The sequence below is a fragment of the Antedon bifida genome, chromosome 4, assembly GCF_963402885.1.
Source record: "Antedon bifida chromosome 4, ecAntBifi1.1, whole genome shotgun sequence".
Classification (NCBI taxonomy): Eukaryota; Metazoa; Echinodermata; class Crinoidea; order Comatulida; family Antedonidae; genus Antedon; species Antedon bifida.
In genome coordinates this window covers 17,069,117-17,088,145 of record NC_136229.1, presented here as the reverse complement: position 1 = coordinate 17,088,145, position 19,029 = coordinate 17,069,117, and the positions used below count along the sequence as shown (strand labels likewise).

General features: G+C 36.0%; 2 protein-coding genes across 2 annotated transcripts; both read right to left on the bottom strand.

The window, feature by feature from the left end:
• LOC144839217 (uncharacterized) lies at positions 1–15,903 on the bottom strand. Its single transcript, XM_078694530.1, has 18 exons — positions 12,285–15,903; positions 11,808–11,921; positions 11,378–11,491; positions 10,794–10,907; positions 10,232–10,345; positions 9,826–9,945; positions 9,560–9,673; positions 7,747–8,022; positions 6,323–6,436; positions 5,560–5,700; positions 5,252–5,365; positions 4,851–4,967; positions 4,022–4,321; positions 2,149–3,519; positions 1,585–1,698; positions 1,118–1,258; positions 576–698; positions 1–167 (listed from the first exon to the last, which is right to left on the bottom strand). The coding sequence occupies exons 1-18, from the start codon at positions 15,892–15,894 to the stop codon at positions 1–3; spliced, it is 7,278 nt and encodes a 2,425-aa protein (XP_078550656.1). The 5' UTR covers positions 15,895–15,903.
• A 43-nt stretch (positions 15,904–15,946) lies between these two features.
• On the bottom strand, positions 15,947–17,586 carry LOC144839216 (uncharacterized). The gene is made up of 2 exons (XM_078694529.1): positions 16,002–17,586; positions 15,947–15,951 (listed from the first exon to the last, which is right to left on the bottom strand). Exons 1-2 carry the CDS (start codon positions 17,584–17,586, stop codon positions 15,947–15,949), a joined length of 1,590 nt encoding a protein of 529 aa, XP_078550655.1.
• Positions 17,587–19,029: the final 1,443 nt, after the last annotated feature.

The following is a 19,029-nucleotide window of genomic DNA, read 5'->3' as shown; positions in this document are numbered from 1 at the left end:
TTAATTTGAAGAAATGACAATAACGTATAAAGCAGTGCAAATTAATATGAAAGCTATTGATATTAGTAGTAGTACATATGAAGCGAGTGAGTTATTTGATAAATTATGGCGCGCCCTCATTAGTGTGTTTTCTTCCGTGAGTGCAGATCTCTTGGCAATGTTAAGGCCTGTTAGTAAGAAATTTAATAGTTGTTAGTGTTGAAACAATTCTATTTAGTAAGAGATTAATAACATCATTTTTAAAAAAAATTTCTTTAAATAAACTGATTATTCAAAAAATCATTTTGTTTGTTAATATTGAGAAATATTAGTTATATTAGTGTTTAGAACAGGAATATTAATATTATCGTGTATAATAAAAGAAATACAGTATCTAAATAATGATTTCACTTATAAAAAGATAAGATAAACAGATAAGTTATCTGACCGCCAATGCGCTTGCAGTTTAAGTAGTACATGGTAGTGATATGCCCAAATTTAGTAGTGATATGACATCATCATGTCCATATATGGGCACATCATATTTTCTTGTCACACAAAGTTTAATAGTGTAGACAGAACTTTAGAAAGCTTACCTTTTAAATTCTGACAGTTGATGCCATCATATTCAGGTGTACAAACACAACTATATCCATTTATAGCATCTTCACAAACACCTTGATTGAGACAGGGGTTGCTGGCACATTCATCATCTAAAACTGAAACAGAAAATGTTTGCAAAATGGTTGTAATCATACTGAAATAAAGAGGTTAGAAACATTTGTTGATGTTAGAGGAATCGGAAATACCATCCAGATGATAATAATAATAATATCCTGGACTTATAAAGCGCCTAATGTTGTGTTACTTCTAAGCGCTGTATATCATTATCTGAGTCATTTTTAGATCAATTAGTTATCAGTGCAAAGTTGTGTCTTGACCTTACCAAGTACCAATTTGTACACCTGGGTGGAGAAAGGCAAATGTAAGTAAAGTATCTTGCGTAAGAATACAAGTGATGCGACAAGCTTTGGATTTGAACCCATAATCTCATGATCAGTAGTCCGACGTCCAACACACTGCGTCACAAACCCTTATCTGTAGATCACTAGCCTAGACAAATGAGGTATGTACTTACTTGAAGAAGATGAGATGGCATTTGATTGGGTCTCACAGTTGTCACCTGAATATCCAGAAAGACACGTACAAGTGTAGCCATTGATATCATTTCTACATGTACCGCCATTCTGACAAGGAATGTTGTTACAGTGATTATAATCTGTAAAAAATAATAAAATATCAAAATTAATGATAATTATATAACAGAAACATAAAATATGCTAATGTTTCAATTATGAATCAACAATACAGTGTTTAAAAGAAGAATTTGTGTTTTTGTATCTCAAGAAAATTCTGGTTTTGGGAGAGTGACTGGTTTCAGGGAGTTAAAGAGACTGTATAACATTGCGCTAATAACAAGAATTATAAACTATTAATTTATATGTAGGCATGTATACTTGGTATTTGGTACAACGTTTAGTACATGTATTATGCCCTGGAGAAGAGTAACCTTCAGGCAGCAGATTATTCAAACTAACTACTTACTAGCAATGATCTCGCAGTTGGTGCCTGCATATCCTGGTAGACAGGTGCATCGGTATCCACCAGTGCTCACATCAGTACATGTTCCTCCATTTTGACAGGTAGTAGAGGTGCATGCTGTCAAAGAAAACATTTACTTTGGTTAGGGTAATATTGATAAATACCACCAAAACTGTAATATGGAAACTAAAATGTAACCAACTGCATGTATTCTATTCCGAGCTTTACTAGATTTTAAGAGGGCCCAGTCAAAGACCATAATCAGCACACTGGGAGATCCCCATACTCTCATCGAAATAGTGTACTCTTGCACATGTATGTACATGGAACCAACAGAATTACGTTCCACTGAAGTCCCATGATAAAGGACTGATTGTAAACCAGCTGGCCTAAGAATACAAGCAATATGGCACAGGTTAGCTCAAACCCACGCCACTTACATACTAGTCCGATATTCCTTATTCCATTATGCCATAAGGCTCTCTCAATAAGCTTTTGTTGTGTAACAATACAATAAATAAACAAACAATTTAAAGAAAGACTTAAATTCTATATTTTCCAATTTACCTTGATTAATCACTTCACAGTTGACGCCAGAATATCCAGAAAGACAGGAACATTGGTAACCAGATGATGATGCCGAGCATTGTCCACTATTTTGACATGGAGAACTTGAACACACACCAGCAATAGCATCACAGAGTGTGCCAGAGAATCCCGTAGCACACTGGCAAGTAAAGCCAGAGGTAGTAGGGATACATGTAGCGCCGTTGTAGCATGGGAAGCTATTGCAGTCAATGATGCTTACAGTGTCACAATAAGTGCCAGAGTAACCAACAGGACAGACACATACCATCACTCCAGATGATATCGCACAGGTTCCTCCATTAGAGCAAGGTACTTGAATGCAGTCGAAGCCGATAGGCTGATCACAGTTCCACCCTTGATAACCAGACAGACAAGTGCATGTGTAGAATGTGCCACTAATATGACATGTACCACCATTGAGGCAAGGATTGGTAGAACAATGATCTGAAACCTGGCATAAGGAACCACTAAAACCATTTAAACATACACATTCGTAAGAGTTGGTTTTATCAAAGCATGTCCCACCATTCAGGCAGGGCTGGGACACACATTCATTAATGTTCATCTCACAGTATGTACCAGTAAATCCTGGTACACATAAACAAACTGGGACATTGTTTTGCATGGAACATGTTCCACCATTCTTACAAAGTGAATCAGAACAGAGAAGCTCCAGATCGCAGTTGGTTCCCTCATATCCAGCTGCACATTGGCAGATATAGCCACCTGATGAAACCTGACAAACTCCATTATTTAAACAAGGATTAGGTGAACAACTGTCCATGATCTCGTCACAAGTGTAACCACTAAATCCCACCTGACATAGACATCTGTAAGCGTTTTCATGGTCTTCACATATGCCACCATTGACACAAGGTTGGGAGTCACACTCATTAATATCAACATCACAATTAGGTCCTTCCCATCCAGATCGACAAGAACACAGGAATATATTACCACTGACTGTACAAGTTCCCCCATTATTGCAAAGGCTGTTACTACAGTCTGAACAGGTAATCCCGTCCCAATCAGATATGCACGCACAGTAGAAATCACCAGAATTTAACACATGGCACACGCCTCCATTTTGACATGGATTACTGAAGCATGCTGTCACTGCCACGATCTGAGTGCAGAGAGTTCCTTGATAGTTTGAAGGGCAAGTGCAGATGAAGTTACTGCTTCCACTGTTTGTACATGTACCTCCATTTTGACATGGAGAGCTATCACAAGGCTGGGCTTCGGATTGGCAGTAGGGTCCTCCGTAGCCAGATTGACAGATGCAGATGAAGCCAGTTGCAGTATCTTGGCAGGTTCCATCATTTTGACATGGTGAACTACTGCAAGACACTGAAAAGCAGTTAACATTATTATTAATATTAGTTAAACTAGAAATTGCAAAGTGCAAGTGGGTGCTACGAGCAGATCTATAGCATAACAACATTTTGATGATTCAGAGCCCTCAACAAGTCATCAAATGTCTTATTATTAGAACATTTCTGATCATTGGATAACAAAAAACCTCCCATGAACTATGCAGTGTACAATTGTTGCCACAAATGAGAGGCTCTCCTTTATTTGTTATCCTGTAATTGGTGTAAGGTAAAGGTCTCGTATTCATTTCTGTGCGTAGGGTAATAAGCAGTTAGGAGCTCATTTTACTAAAGCCTCGAAATTATGTGGTAGGATGGCCAGTTCCTTTCCACGTCGCTTTATCCTCACTAGTATTTTCAACCAGGTACTCATTTACATCTGAGTAAACTGGGAGTTATGGGAATCTCTATATGACAGTCAAGTGTCCTAAGCATTCGGCTACCCAACTCCAGTAATTGGTGTAAATGTGGACATATACCTGTAGTACTGAAGACTGTTTTCCCTATTACTGCATCCTTTTTATCATCTTTATCTTTAGCCTTGCCATTGTCATAGATAATATTCAGTGATTTCAAATCAACCTTGTAATCTTCATTTGGAGCAAGGTTATAAAACCTAAACACAAATTGATTGAGCTGTGCCTTTGGAACATAGTAAGTCTGTACTACTTTATCATTTTGATCAGTCACGGTGATGAGGTAACCATCATCCTCGTAATCCACATGCGGCCAGACCAGAGTAACTGAATCAGCAGTCACGTTATAGACAGTTAAGGAAACTATGTATACAAACAAAAAGAAAATAATATGTTGCAAAGTTTGCATAGTGAGGACACATATTAAGTACAATGTTGTGGTGAGATAATTTCTGCCAACTAACGGAGAGATAATTTCTGCCAACTAACGGAGAGATAATTTCTGCCAACTAACGGAGAGATAATTTCTGCCAACTAACGACCTAATTTTATGTTTTTCCACTATACAAATATTGACTGGGTTGAATGGCATTGTTTAAAATATATCCCATGTGTCACATATATAGATCCAATTGATATTGTGGATGAAACACAGATGTGGGCAAGAGGGGTTCCTGGGCATGTAAATAACTACAATAGACCCGCGACTAACCAAACAGATGCTGTGAATTGAAAGGTGCTGGTATAGAATCTAAAATCGCTTGCTTATTAAGTCTTAAAATATTTAGCCCTCAATTGGCATATTTGATTGGTGATTATTGTTGAGTATTGTTTTTCCATTTAATATTTAGTTTAATAAACATGCTTGAATAAAAAAGAGCACAAGTGATACCTTCTTCACAATTGTATCCTTTGTAACCCTCTAAACATGAGCAGGAATATCCACTATCACTATGAATACAAACTCCATTATTTGCACATGGGTCGCTGTCACAATCTGAAGTATGTACTGCAATAAACAAAATGCATAATTAGTAACAGATTCACTTTGGCTCAAAATGTATATACTTGAGTAGGACTACTTTGTGTAATTTATTGCAATGTCTGTGGTATGTCACTCTCAAAAAGCAAAAAATATTGTGTACACTTAAAAGTAGCATTAATCTAAATGGCCACCAGACGTCTCTATGTAGATGGTTACCTGAACCAGTACCAGTAATGTGAAAGTAGGTTGTACTACAAAAATGATACAGTATGTCTGACATTAAGAATATTTAGATTTTATACAGTTACCTGTTTCACAAAAAACTCCTTGCCAACCAGTAGGGCATGAACAAGTAAAGGAATTGACTCCATCTTGACAAGTTCCACCATTAATACAGGGTAAGCTGGAGCACTCATTAATATCTAGGATCAAAGCAGTGTTGTTAACATTCTATAGGAAAGGGATTCCTTCTGGTCAGCTAAATTATTTTGAACTCCTAAATACAGTGGGACCTCCATAATACAGTAGGGGCCTCCATAATACAGCAGGAACCTCTATAATACAGCTGGAACCTCTATAATACAGCAGGAACCTCTATAATACAGCAGGAACCTACTTAATACAGCAGGGACTAAATGCTTACTAGTTTGGCAATTTGTTCCTGACCATCCATTCTCACAGATACAGAAATATCCATTCACATAGTCGTAACATCTGGCAGAATTCTGACAAGGACTACTATCACATTCATTTATGTCTGAAAAAAAAACAACAAATAAACCATCTCATTCATAGCAGAAACAAATGATAGGTAACAAACATGTGTCCAATATACTAGATTTTATAGCATTAAGATAACAAATACTTTTAAATCATTAAGCTGTGTCTACACTATCAAACTTTATGTGACAAAAAAAATGTGATGTGCCCATATATGGACATGATGATGTCATATCACTACCATATTTGGGCCTATCACTACCATATTTGGGCACATCACACTAGGGCACAAACTAGTTTGATAGATTTAGACAGGGGTAACTTTGGCTTCCTGTTCAGCACTGTATTGTATGGCTTTTCAAATTGATCATCGAGTGTAATCTACATCCTGGTGATAAACCCCACCAGCCTATTTTTCACTATTGCTGCTTTATGTACCACCTTTTGCAGCTATATATTGCAGCCTATTAATCTTGAATAGCTTTAAATGTGATAATTTTTTTTATTGACACTGCATTTAAAAAACAGATCTATGTAAACTATATATTTTTAGGACTGCCCAAAACTGCCCAGTATTGAGAGAGTTGACTGTACTCATGTAAACATTTTATAGCCCTCTTTCTTTCTTGACCAACTGCCATTCACTTATGTATTCTTACCAATCTCACAGTTAACTCCATCATATCCATCTAGACAGGAGCATCTAAACATAATACTGTCGCCAAAGCATTCTCCTTCATTTAGACATGGCTGAGAGTCGCAAACATTAATTTCTGTGAAAACAAAAATATTGAATATGTAAACACATTTTAAAAAGATTGTTATAATGATGATGATAATGATTATAAAGCTCTGTCTACACTGGGTGTCTAGAAAACTCAGATCTCAGATATATCTGAGTTTTCTAGATCTAGAAAACTCAGTTAGCCCAGTTGGGAATAGGTATGAGTTATTTTGGGTACGAGTTGACCACTTCTAGCCTAATAGGGCCAGGCGATACATCACGATAGTGCCCACACGTTGAGCCTTGAACTGAGTTTGCTTAGCTAGGCCTAAATGCTAAGCCTAAGCATTTTAAAAGGTGTATACTGTATTTCTTTATGATTTAAGTGTAGTATTTCAAACAAGCTACCCTCTGATTAATAATGAAACGATCCATTTGATAATCTGAGTTTTCTAGTTACATTCTGGAACTAGAAAACTCAGAACTCTGAGATCTGAGTATTCTAGACACCCATCTACACTATCAAACTTTATGTGACAAAAAAATGTAATGTGCCCATATATGGACACGATGATGTCATATCACTACCATATTTGGGCACATCACTACCATATTTAAGCACATCATCATGAATGAACTGTGGTGATAACTGTGATAAATCAAGAAAGAAAACAAAAAATTATTTCAAACTTTTTGCGCAAGAACTATCTCGTTCTTGTTTAATTGCTTCTCGTCTTCGGTAGTATTATCTCTAAGATGGCCAATTTTTTATTATTTTTTAAGATTTCTATTATCTAAATATTTATTCCTTTTAAAGATGTATTGTCCCCCTGAAAATATAATTTTTAACGAAATTTTTTTTGAATATGCCATATTAATGTAACATAATAGTTATCCACTTTGACCAAAAATTGGATTGAAAAAAAATGTATTTACCTGAAAAAAATGTAATTTAAAGCAAAAAATTGCCAAATTTGCTGCCAGCCAGTGGGTTTTTGGTTGAATTTAACCATTTATTTAGTCAATTTATAGGTGAAAACATTATTTTTTTTTTCATTTTTTTTTTATGAAAGTGATTAACTTTATTAAAACTACAAAATAACATATTCAAAGTCTGATTTAATTAATCTTCATTTTTCATATTTTTGGGGGACAATACATCTTTAATATTTATTATTTATTTTTATTATTTATTCATTATTTTATTTAGTTAATTATAAGAAATTTTATTTTTATTTACCTACTGTTATATTTTCATACATGTCTTGTCAATTTGTATTGTTATGCGGGTCCCAATGATTAGCTTCAGCTGGATAGACCACCTTTATTCTAAATATTGTTAAAATAAAATAAACATACCAACAGTGCTCTGCGAAAATTCTGAAATTTGATATTTTCCTTCCTCTAATGTGTAAACATACAAGATGAATTCGTAAAAGGTTCCTGCATCCAAGTTCGTCACAAAATACTGGTTGGAACCATTGGAAGATGTCACTGATATTGGAATCTCTGAACTGCCCTCTTCTGTGATGGTTTCTAAGGTGTAGCCCAAGACTTCCAAACTTGAAAGGAATGACCAGAGGAACTCGATACTGGATTCTGTGATTTCTCCAACTGTTACTGGTACAGAGGAAGCTGAAAAGAAGATAAAACAGTTAGGAATAAATAACTAATAATAGTATATATAATGGTTGGATGATAAATAAAACTATTATATTTTAATGTATTTTTTATCTCAGCTGTTAATAAAAACAATTATACTTTAATATACAGTATTCACTTAATTTTGAAAACAAATTTATTTTAAAATAAAAATCATAGATTTCATTTTTAAAATATACTTCAAATATTTGCAATAGAAAAAATATATATTTTATTATAATATGCATCAATAAAAATTGAACATTATATAATTGATAGTTGAAGGATTCGAACTCATACTCTAATGCGCGAAAATAAACCAAAGTAGGCCTACCACATCATGATATTCTGTTGGCCGCCGGCGACTATACAAAATAGCGCCCTCTTCAGAATCAAAACTAACTACTAGTAGCTGCTACACTAAGAAAACACGAGTACAGTACACACACGGTTTGTACAAAGTTTACTTTTAAATTACAAGCTTTAAATACGATTATTTGATCAGTGTTGTGTATATATTACAAGTTTAATTATAAGTCTTTACATAATTGAATTCAAATATTGAATTTTCAGGAGATTTTGAACTATGATTCTATGAATTAGCTAGGCTCAACAAAGTCAGGCTCTCCACATCTAAACGACGCCCAAACGAGCTCGTATCGCCCGCCAAGAATTTTCATTTGGGAAAAACTTTTGGCCTAGCCAGCAGTGAAGTACAGTAATAGCAGTGAACTACATACGGTTCACCCAAAGCCTAGTCTAATTAACTGTATTTTGTAATCTCATCAAACGCAACATAGTGCAATGCATCCGGATTTAGCAGAGAATATACACACTCCTGAATGTAATGCAATTATCAGAGAGTTTTTTCAATGCCATAAAGACAATCCATGGAAGAAGTTTATAGGATCTTGTAACTCAATTAACACTAAAATGAACGCATGTTTAAAAGCAGAAAGAAAGGACAGATATAGATTAAACCAGGAAAAAACAATGGCAAAAAGGAAGAGAATGGGACTTGATTGAAGTTAGCTTGAATGACAATGACGATGATGTTCTCTTTTGAAATTAGAATAGAAACAAATTAATTAACAATGAATCAGGGATATGACAATCAAGTATTGTACAAGAACAAGTTTTACTGTTATTCAGACAGATATGGTTGATTGTTGAAGTCATGTCATAAACAATTATCCAGACTCAAGTAGTGCATTGTGAATGATAAAGAGTCAAATGGTTACATTATCTATATCTATCTATGGCTGAGGAAAAGATAACTGTATGTATTTGAAAAAAAGAAAAAAAACACTTTTCAATCATAATGTATGACCATAGTGTTAAGAACTATTTCTTTGCTCTATGGTTGAACATTTAAGTTGTTTGAAAATAATAAATTTGATAAAAATTAACATAATTTATTGAGTTTGTATTGTAATGAAATAATAATTTTAATAATGTATATCAATTCTAACCCCTCCCCCACCCCATTTCATGTACCCAATACACACTATTTTGGTTAGAATTTGTTTACCAATTGAGCATGTTGTTCCTTTGTAGTCAGGGTTACAAGTACACATAAATGAATTACTTCCATCTGTACAAACTGCTCCATTGTTACAAGGATTGCTACTGCACTCATCTATGTCTGAAATAAAAAAGAAAATAACTAATTATATTAACTTTTACAAATTCAAACATTTATAAGACGATCATTCTAATATTACTATCTATACTATTACAAATAATACTACTATACATTTAAATTCATCATATTAGAACATCTAATGTAAATTTTACCAATTTCGCATCTGGTTCCTGTATATCCAGGAGCACATTCACATAAGAAGCTGTCAATAAGGTTGATACAGGTGGCACCGTTGAAACACGGAGAGCTGATGCACTCGTTGACATCTGATGCTACAATATAGAAAACAACATAATACAAAATGTTTGCAATACATCCCATAATACAGGCTGGGTGGGTTAGAAAGAATCCCAATTCAATATATTTGAACACCTCCCAACAAAATGGAATGCTAAACACATTGAAACACATATACACATCTCATCCCACACCACTAAAGACATTTAAACATCTGAAACCACAAACCTAAACACTTGTCAACAAGTACACCTCAACATCCCTTAACACATTTAAATTATCTCAAACACACAACTTTAACAAGTAAAACACAATTCTTACGTATTTCACAGTTGACCCCAGCATATCCTGGTAAGCAGCTACATACGTAATGGTCTATGTGATCAAGACATGTGGCGCCATTTAAACATGGGTTACTGTCGCACTCATGGGAATCTAAGTAAAGAATAAATTCAAGTATAATAAGTAAATAGTCAACATTTTTCCATACCTCACTGTACAAGTGCAACAGTAGATTCAAAATTCTTGTCGATGAATGCTGTAAATTCTACATTCTATTCTCTTCTATTGGCTACTCAGGCATGGGTGGCACTAGGACATATGTGGCCTGCCTCGCGTCAGGCTCACCAATGTTAAACTTCCCCATAGGTTGTGTTTACCACCAGAAAATGTGTCAATTAATGCTTTCAAAAAAGGGTCAATGGCTTTTACAGGTAACTTAAGGACAATGCCTTCCCAATTAGGTAAAATCCCTCAAGAAAAAGGGGTAATTATTACAGTGATTAGGTTCTGGTCAATCAAATTCTCTTTTGTATTACAAAATGGACCAGCATAATAGTCCTAGCGCCACCTCTGCAGTCAGGGCTTAGGAAATTTATTTTACCTTGATCACAGTTAACACCTTCATATCCCGGGTCACACTGACATAGGTAACCAAATGAAAGGTCACTGCAGGTACCATATTGACACGGGTCACTAGCACAAGGAATTGCATTTACTGAACAGATAAAAGCAATGGATTACAATCTGGCTCAAGAGGAACACAGTGTTTGTTCAGACACGGAGGTGTAACTTGCACAGTGACAATAAATACTGTCTGAACAAGACAGTATATTAGCATAGTCTCCATTAAGTATCATAATCTACAGCATATTTATGAATATTCTCAGGGAACATTGAGATTAGAATGTACCTTCATTTTTAAGGGAAACAAATACTAATATAGTTTAAAGGATTGTATGCTGAATAAAAACCAGTAAACTAAAGTTAGGTTTGTGATACACCATGTGTTTCCAGAATCATTCTCAAAAGTTAAGAATGTCATTTTTATTCTACACCTGTCTATTGGAGTCGTGCGAACATGTAGCATTACAACCGAAACATAGACATTCTCAACTTTTATTATTTACATTTTTTGTAATGTATGGTGTACTTCAAATCTGACTTTACTAATAAATGTTTACTTACGTTGCTCACAGAATGTTCCATAATATGTTGAAGGGCATTGGCAAGTGAAGTGGCCTTGTCCATTGCTACATACGCCGCCGTTTAAACACGGATTTGAAGAACACTCATCAACATCTGAAAGAACATGTTCTAAGCAGTTAGTTGCTATCTAAAGCTCTGTCTACATTATCAAACTAGTTTGAAAAAAAAAGTGATGTGCCCAAATATGGTAGTGATATGCCCAAATATGGTAGTGATATGACATTATGTCCATATATGGGCACATCAAATTTTTTTGTCCCATAAAGTTTGATAGTGTAGAGAGCTTAAGAGGGCTTTAATGAACTGATTTGTTCCAAAAACGTTCATAAAAATACGATTTAGTAATAACATGTCAAAATAAACTTGCTATCAAAATTGTATGATTTTGGGACGTGAATCGAATACAAACCTTCTTCACAATTTGTTCCAGTCCAATTAATTTGACAAGCACATACGTAAGCGTTTGTAATATCATAACAGATGCCGCCGTTTAGACAAGGAGAACTATCGCATTCTTTAACATCTAAAATAAAAATAAGAAATATGCATTTGAATGTACACACATCAACAACAAAAACGGACAAAAAAAGATCATTACTATAGTAAACTTTTATTTATTCAAACTTTCAGAAAATCTCTATAAAGTGGTGACCATGCATGTGGCAAACTTTGGATGGAAATACTGTAAAATGCTGTAAGGAGAAAAACACCTTCGCTCTACACTAAACAATTTAGAAGGCTGAAAAAAAATTAAATATAAAGAGAAAAGTAAAATATACTTCAGTTCAGTGTGTGCGTTGGTATTGGAAATAAGTACAGTGGGTGCATTAAATAGTTATACGAGTGCAATATTTGGTAAACATGAATCTGTGTAAACGCGACTTACTAATCTCGCATCGCTGGCCTGTGAAGCCCACTTGACAGCTACATAAGGTCACGCCATTTTCTTCCACACATCGTCCGCCATTATCGCAGAAACCAAAACAAAAGTCAATCATCGAGCAATCAAACCCAGTGAATCCTGGGATACAGACGCATTCATATCCTTTCAAGAAGTTTGTGCACGTTCCACCATATAAACAAGGGTCAAATAAACATTCATCAATGTCAATATCACACAATGACCCTTGAACTCCGGTTGGGCATGTGCACATGAAGCTGTTGATCTGGTCTATGCAAGTTGCTCCATTCTTACAGGGGAAACTAAAGCATTCATTAATGTTCTCACTGCACTGAAATCCTTCAAAACCTGCCAGGCACTCGCATTCGTAACGGTTTGCCAAATTTACGCATGAAGCGCCATTTAGACAGGGGCTACTTTCACACTCGTTTACATCAACGCTGCATTGATCACCTTGGTAACCAGATGTACAGGAACAAACGTACGAATTTGGAACGTCAGTACATGTCGCACCATTTAAACAAGGATTACTTTGGCATTTATTCATAAGGAATTCACAATGGAGACCTTCAGTGTTTTCAGGACAGAAGCACTCATAGCTGTTCACTAAGTCAATGCAGATGCCATCATTCTGGCATGGATCACTGCCACACTCATTCACATCCTCCTGACATAGTGACCCTTGATGACCTGGGGTACAGACACACTCAAACACAGAATCTAAACTGACACACGTTCCTCCGAATTCGCAGACAACATCCAAACAAAAGTCAGTTTCAATAACAAAGAAAATATCACACATAAAACCACCAAAGCCTTCAGCACAAGAACACTCAAACTGGTTTATGAGATCCTGACATTCACCATTGTTCTGACATGGCTCACTTAAGCATTCATTGATGTCTTCTTGACACTGCACACCAGTGAATCCTGCCATACAATTACAGAAGAACCCACCAGTACCATCATTTACACAAGTGCTATTGTTACTGCAAGGCATATCCTGACACACATCAATAAATATTTGGCAGTGCTCTCCAGTGTAACCAGGAATGCAAATACAGCTGTAGCTATCAACGCCATCTATGCAATCTCCATCATTCTCACAAGGCCCGCTCAAGCATTCATCAATGTTGATTTCACAAACTTCACCAGTAAAGCCTTCTGAGCATGTGCATATAAACATATCAATAAAATCGATACATGTCCCATTGTTTTCACATGGGTTACTGCCACACTCGTTCACATCAATCTCACACTTATCTCCCATGTAACCATCTACACATACACATTCATATGTCTCTAAAAAGTCAATACAGGTTGCATTATTTTCACATGGGTCATCCTCACAATGATTAATGTCAATCTCACACAAATTTCCCTTATATCCATGTATACATTCACAAGTAAACAAATTAATCTCATTCTTGCATGTACCATTATTTAAACAGGGTGATGACAAACATTCATCTATTTCCTCCTCGCAATCATAACCATCATAACCATCAACACAAACACAAGTATAGTTATTCACCGCATCTAGGCACGTACCATTATTTAAACAGGGTGATGACAGACACTCATCTATTTCCTCCTCGCAATCAAAACCTTCATAACCATCAAGACAAACACAAGTGTAGTTATTCACCGCATCTAGGCACGTACCATTATTTAAACAGGGTGATGACAGACACTCGTCTATTTCCTCCTCGCAATCATAACCTTCATAACCATCAAGACAAACACAGGTATAGTTATTCACTTCATCTAGGCACGTACCATTATTTAAACAGGGTGATGACAAACACTCGTCTATTTCCTCTTCGCAATCAAAACCTTCATAACCATCAACACAAACACAAGTATAGTTATTCACTTCGTCTAGGCACGTACCATTATTTAAACAGGGTGATGAAAGACACTCATCTATTTCCTCCTCGCAATTATAACCTTCATAACCATCAACACAAACACAAGTATAGTTATTCACCGCATCTAGGCATGTACCATTATTTAAACAGGGTGATGACAGACACTCGTCTATTTCCTCTTCGCAATCAAAACCTTCATAACCATCAACACAAACACAAGTATAGTTATTCACTTCATCTAGGCATGTTCCATTATTTAAACAGGGTGATGAAAGACACTCATCTATTTCCTCCTTGCAATCAAAACCTTCATAACCATCAACACAAACACAAGTATAGTTATTCACTTCATCTAGGCACGTACCATTATTTAAACAGGGTGATGAAAGACACTCATCTATTTCCTCCTCACAATCAAAACCTTCATAACCATCAACACAAACACAAGTATAGTTATTCACTTCATCTAGGCACATACCATTATTATAACAGGGTAACGGATCACATTCATCAATATTAATTTCACAATTATCACCTGTGAAACCATCTATGCAAATACACTCATACATATTAATATGATCAATACAGGTGGCATCATTCCAGCATGGATGACTTAAGCATTCATTTAAATCTATATCACAAGTTGTACCATTGTATCCTGCAACACACAAGCACTTAAATCCATTCACTGCATCTTCGCATGTACCATTATTTTGACAAGGATCACTGACGCATTCATCAACATTTATTTCGCAATGGTCTCCAACAAATCCAGGTGTACAATTACAGGTGTAACGATTGATTTCATCTAAACAGTCCGCATCATTCATGCATGGTGAACTTCGACATTCATTAACGTTCTCACCACATGTTGGGCCGATAAACCCTTCAACACAGTTGCACTGATAAGAATCGCGTTCATCTTGGCATATACCATTATTTAAACAGGGGTCACTTTCACACTCATCCACATCAATTTCACAGAAGGTTCCATTATAACCTTTGACACAGATGCATTCAAAACCAGCAATCTGATCGATACAATCAGCCCCATTTTGACACTGTCCAGTTCTACATTCATCAATCTCAATTTCACAATGACCTCCAATATATCCCGGTGAGCATACACATTCAAATGAACCAATCAAATCAGTGCAATTTGCATTATTGAAACAGGGATCATTTTTACATTCATCAATGTTCAGTTCACAGTTTGTTCCATTATAACCACTGACACAAGTACAGAAGTAACCATTGACATCATCTTCACAAGTAGACCCATGTTGGCAGGGAAGGCTTTCACACTCATTGATATCAACTTCACAGGTATCCCCAATAAACCCATCTAAACACAAACAATCAAATGCACTAACAACATCTATACATGTCCCATTATTCATACAAGGGTCAATCTGACATTCATCGATGTCAATCTCACAGTCATGACCTTCGAACCCAGGTAAACATACACATGCATATTCATTAGCAAGGTTGGTACATGTTGCGTTGTTCTGACACGGGCCGCTTTCACATTCATCAACATCAATTATAAGCTCACAAAAAAACCCACCAAAATTTGCTAAACAGCTACAACTAAAAGAATTTTGCAAGTCATTACAAATTCCGTTATTAAAACATGGCGAGCTGTCACACTCATCAATATCAATCTCACAGTTTTCGCCTTCAAACCCTGGAAGACACACACACATGTACTCATTCACCATATCTATACATTCTGCACCATTTAAGCATAGTAAAGTCGCACATTCATTTATATCAATCTCACACAATTCACCAGTAACACCTGGAAAACAGTCACACTCAAAGCTACCAATTAAGTCCTGGCATGTTCCATTATTAAAACAGGGGTTACTTTCACATTCATCTATTTCCAGCTCACATTGGTCTCCTGTGTAACCCTGAAAACATCTACAAAAGTACCCTTCAATTCGGTTAAGACATGTTGCATTATTCTGACATGGATCGCTTAAGCATTCATTAAAATTTTCTTCGCAGCGAGTTCCAAGAAATCCGTCCGAACACTCGCAAACGTAGTGATTAGTGTTATCAATACATGTGGCGTTATTTAAACAAGGATTGCTGAAACATTCATTTATATCAGTCCCACAGTCGGATCCAGTAAAACCTGGCAGACAATCGCAAATAAAATAATCTAATCCATCACGACATGTTGCGTTATTATGACAAGGATTACTTTCACATTCATCAAAGTCGCTTTCACAGTTGAAACCGACAAATCCATCAATGCATGTACAATTATACTCATCAAGTAAATCCGTACATGTAGCGTTATTAAAACATGGTTGACTATCGCATTCGTTAATCTCGACTTCACAAAATCTACCTGTCCAGCCAGATACACATTCACAACTATACTCTGCAATCATATCAATACATGTTGCGTTATTTTCACATTGCGATTCCATGCATTCATCTATGTTAGTTTCACAATTTTGTCCAGTGAAACCATCAACACAAATGCATTCAAAATAACCAACAAAATCAACACACGTTGCAGAATTTTGACATGGTTGTTCAAAACACTCATCTATGTCAATCTCGCAAAATTCCCCTGCGTAACCAAATGTACAGTTACAACTAAAACTGTTTATCTCATCTATACAAACACCATTATTTTGGCAAGGAACACTTTCGCATTCATTTATAATGTTTATACTGCAGTCTTTCCCCGTGAATCCTACGTTACATAAACATTCGTAGTCGTCTTCATTATTTACACATTCTGCATCATTTTGGCAGGGATCCTGAAAACAGAACGGTGGCTCTTGGCAGGTTTCTCCGCGATAATTATCAACGCAAACACATTCATAACGCGCTGTAAGATCTAAGCATTCACCATTATTCAGACATGGTGCGCTATTGCATTCATTTATATCAGTTTCGCAAACATCTCCAGTGAATCCTTCCAAGCATGTGCAGTAAAATCCATTCACTATGTCGGTACAGTTGCCGTTATTTTTGCAAGATTCACTTAAACATTCGTTAATTTCATCGCTACATGTATCACCTGTGTAGCCACTTGCACATGTACACGTAAAATCATTTTCGTTCATTGTACAAATGCCTTCATTCACGCAAGGATTCTCAAAACAAAAGTTAATCAGTTCACAATTTACGCCAAAAAAACCATTACCGCATGTGCATACGTATCCAGTGTCGTCACTCAATGTGCAATCTCCATCGTTTTCGCAAGGATTGTTAAAACAGAAATCGATCAGTTCACAATTTACACCAAAAAAACCGTTACCGCATGTGCACAGGTACCCAGTGTCGCCACCCAATGTGCAATCTCCCTCGTTTTCACAAGGATTGTTAAAACAGAAATCGATCAGTTCACAATTTACACCAAAAAAACCATTACCGCATGTGCACATGTACCCAGTGTCGTTACCCAATGTGCAATCTCCATCGTTTTCGCAAGGATTGTTAAAACAGAAATCGATCAGTTCACAATTTACACCAAAAAACCCATCAGGACATGAACACACGTATGCATTGTTTTCATTCAAAGTACAATTACCTTCATTTTCGCAAGGATTGTCAAAACAAAAGTCAATCAGTTCACAATTTACGCCATGAAAACCTAGTGTACACGTACACACAAATGCGTCATTTTCTTCCACACATTCGCCGTTGTTTAAACATGGATCACTGCCGCAAATTCCAAATACAGGAATCTGGATGAAGAAACTCTCAGACGAGGAAAAAAGACCGTCTGGGGACGATTCTTCCTCCAATACTTTGGAAACAAAAGGAATGGAGGAAGGAGGGAAAAAATGTGGTAAGTGATGTGTAAGTGCTAAATTAGTGAGCTTAAAAACGTGCAAACTTATTGATGAAGTAGAGAAGAATAAATTGTTATTATGCAAATAAATACACAATTGAGAAAACAGTATATCAGAATATGTGGTAAACTTAAAACCAATTATTTCATGATATCATATACTAAACATTTTACCGTAATTGTGATGTTGAAATGTAGTTTTAAGCAGTTTATATCTGCATTGACAGACATAAGCTTTCAAAAAACTGCAATAAATTTCTGAGACACGCACAATTCCAGTTGATTTTTAACTGGTCAATCGTAGAAGCAAAATACCTGTTTCGCAATTGGTTCCAGTAAAACCATCTGGGCATGTGCAAGAGTACTCTCCAGTAAGGTCAACGCACTCTGCTCCATTGAGGCATGGGCTACTTTCACACTCATCAACATCTGTAAACAAACAGACAAAACATGAATGAAATGCAGAATAAACATTTTAAAGTCTGTTTTCTATGCAACAGCGATCGCCTTCCTTCAGTTAACTCATAACCTCACATCTTTTCATATTCATTATAAATGCTCAGGGTTGCAAATGTGAAATAGCAAATTCTAATAAAGGTATCCCTATCAGGTGCCAATTGACATAACATTGACATAAACAGAACACAGGATTTAACCCAGGACCCTGGTATTGGTGGTCAAGATACTTGGATATCTGTTGGATAATTGCTAGCTTTGAGGCCAGTTTGATCACTGATATGAATGAGAAGATATAATAAGTCTTACCTATCTGAGCTTATTATGCTAAGAAAACCCACCTCTATTGGCCAATAGATGACATCTACCATATCGTGTGACATCAAGTCAAGTCAAGTAAATTTATTGTCATTTGTAAACATATAAAAAACATTTACATTGAAATGAATTTGAACAGTTTCGGCTAACAGCGAATAAATCCCGGTATTTCTAGAACTGGTTTTGGGGTTAAAATAATAGCTGAAGACCGAGCCATGTCGCCATTAATCTAGCAGTAGCACATCATGTGATATCTACC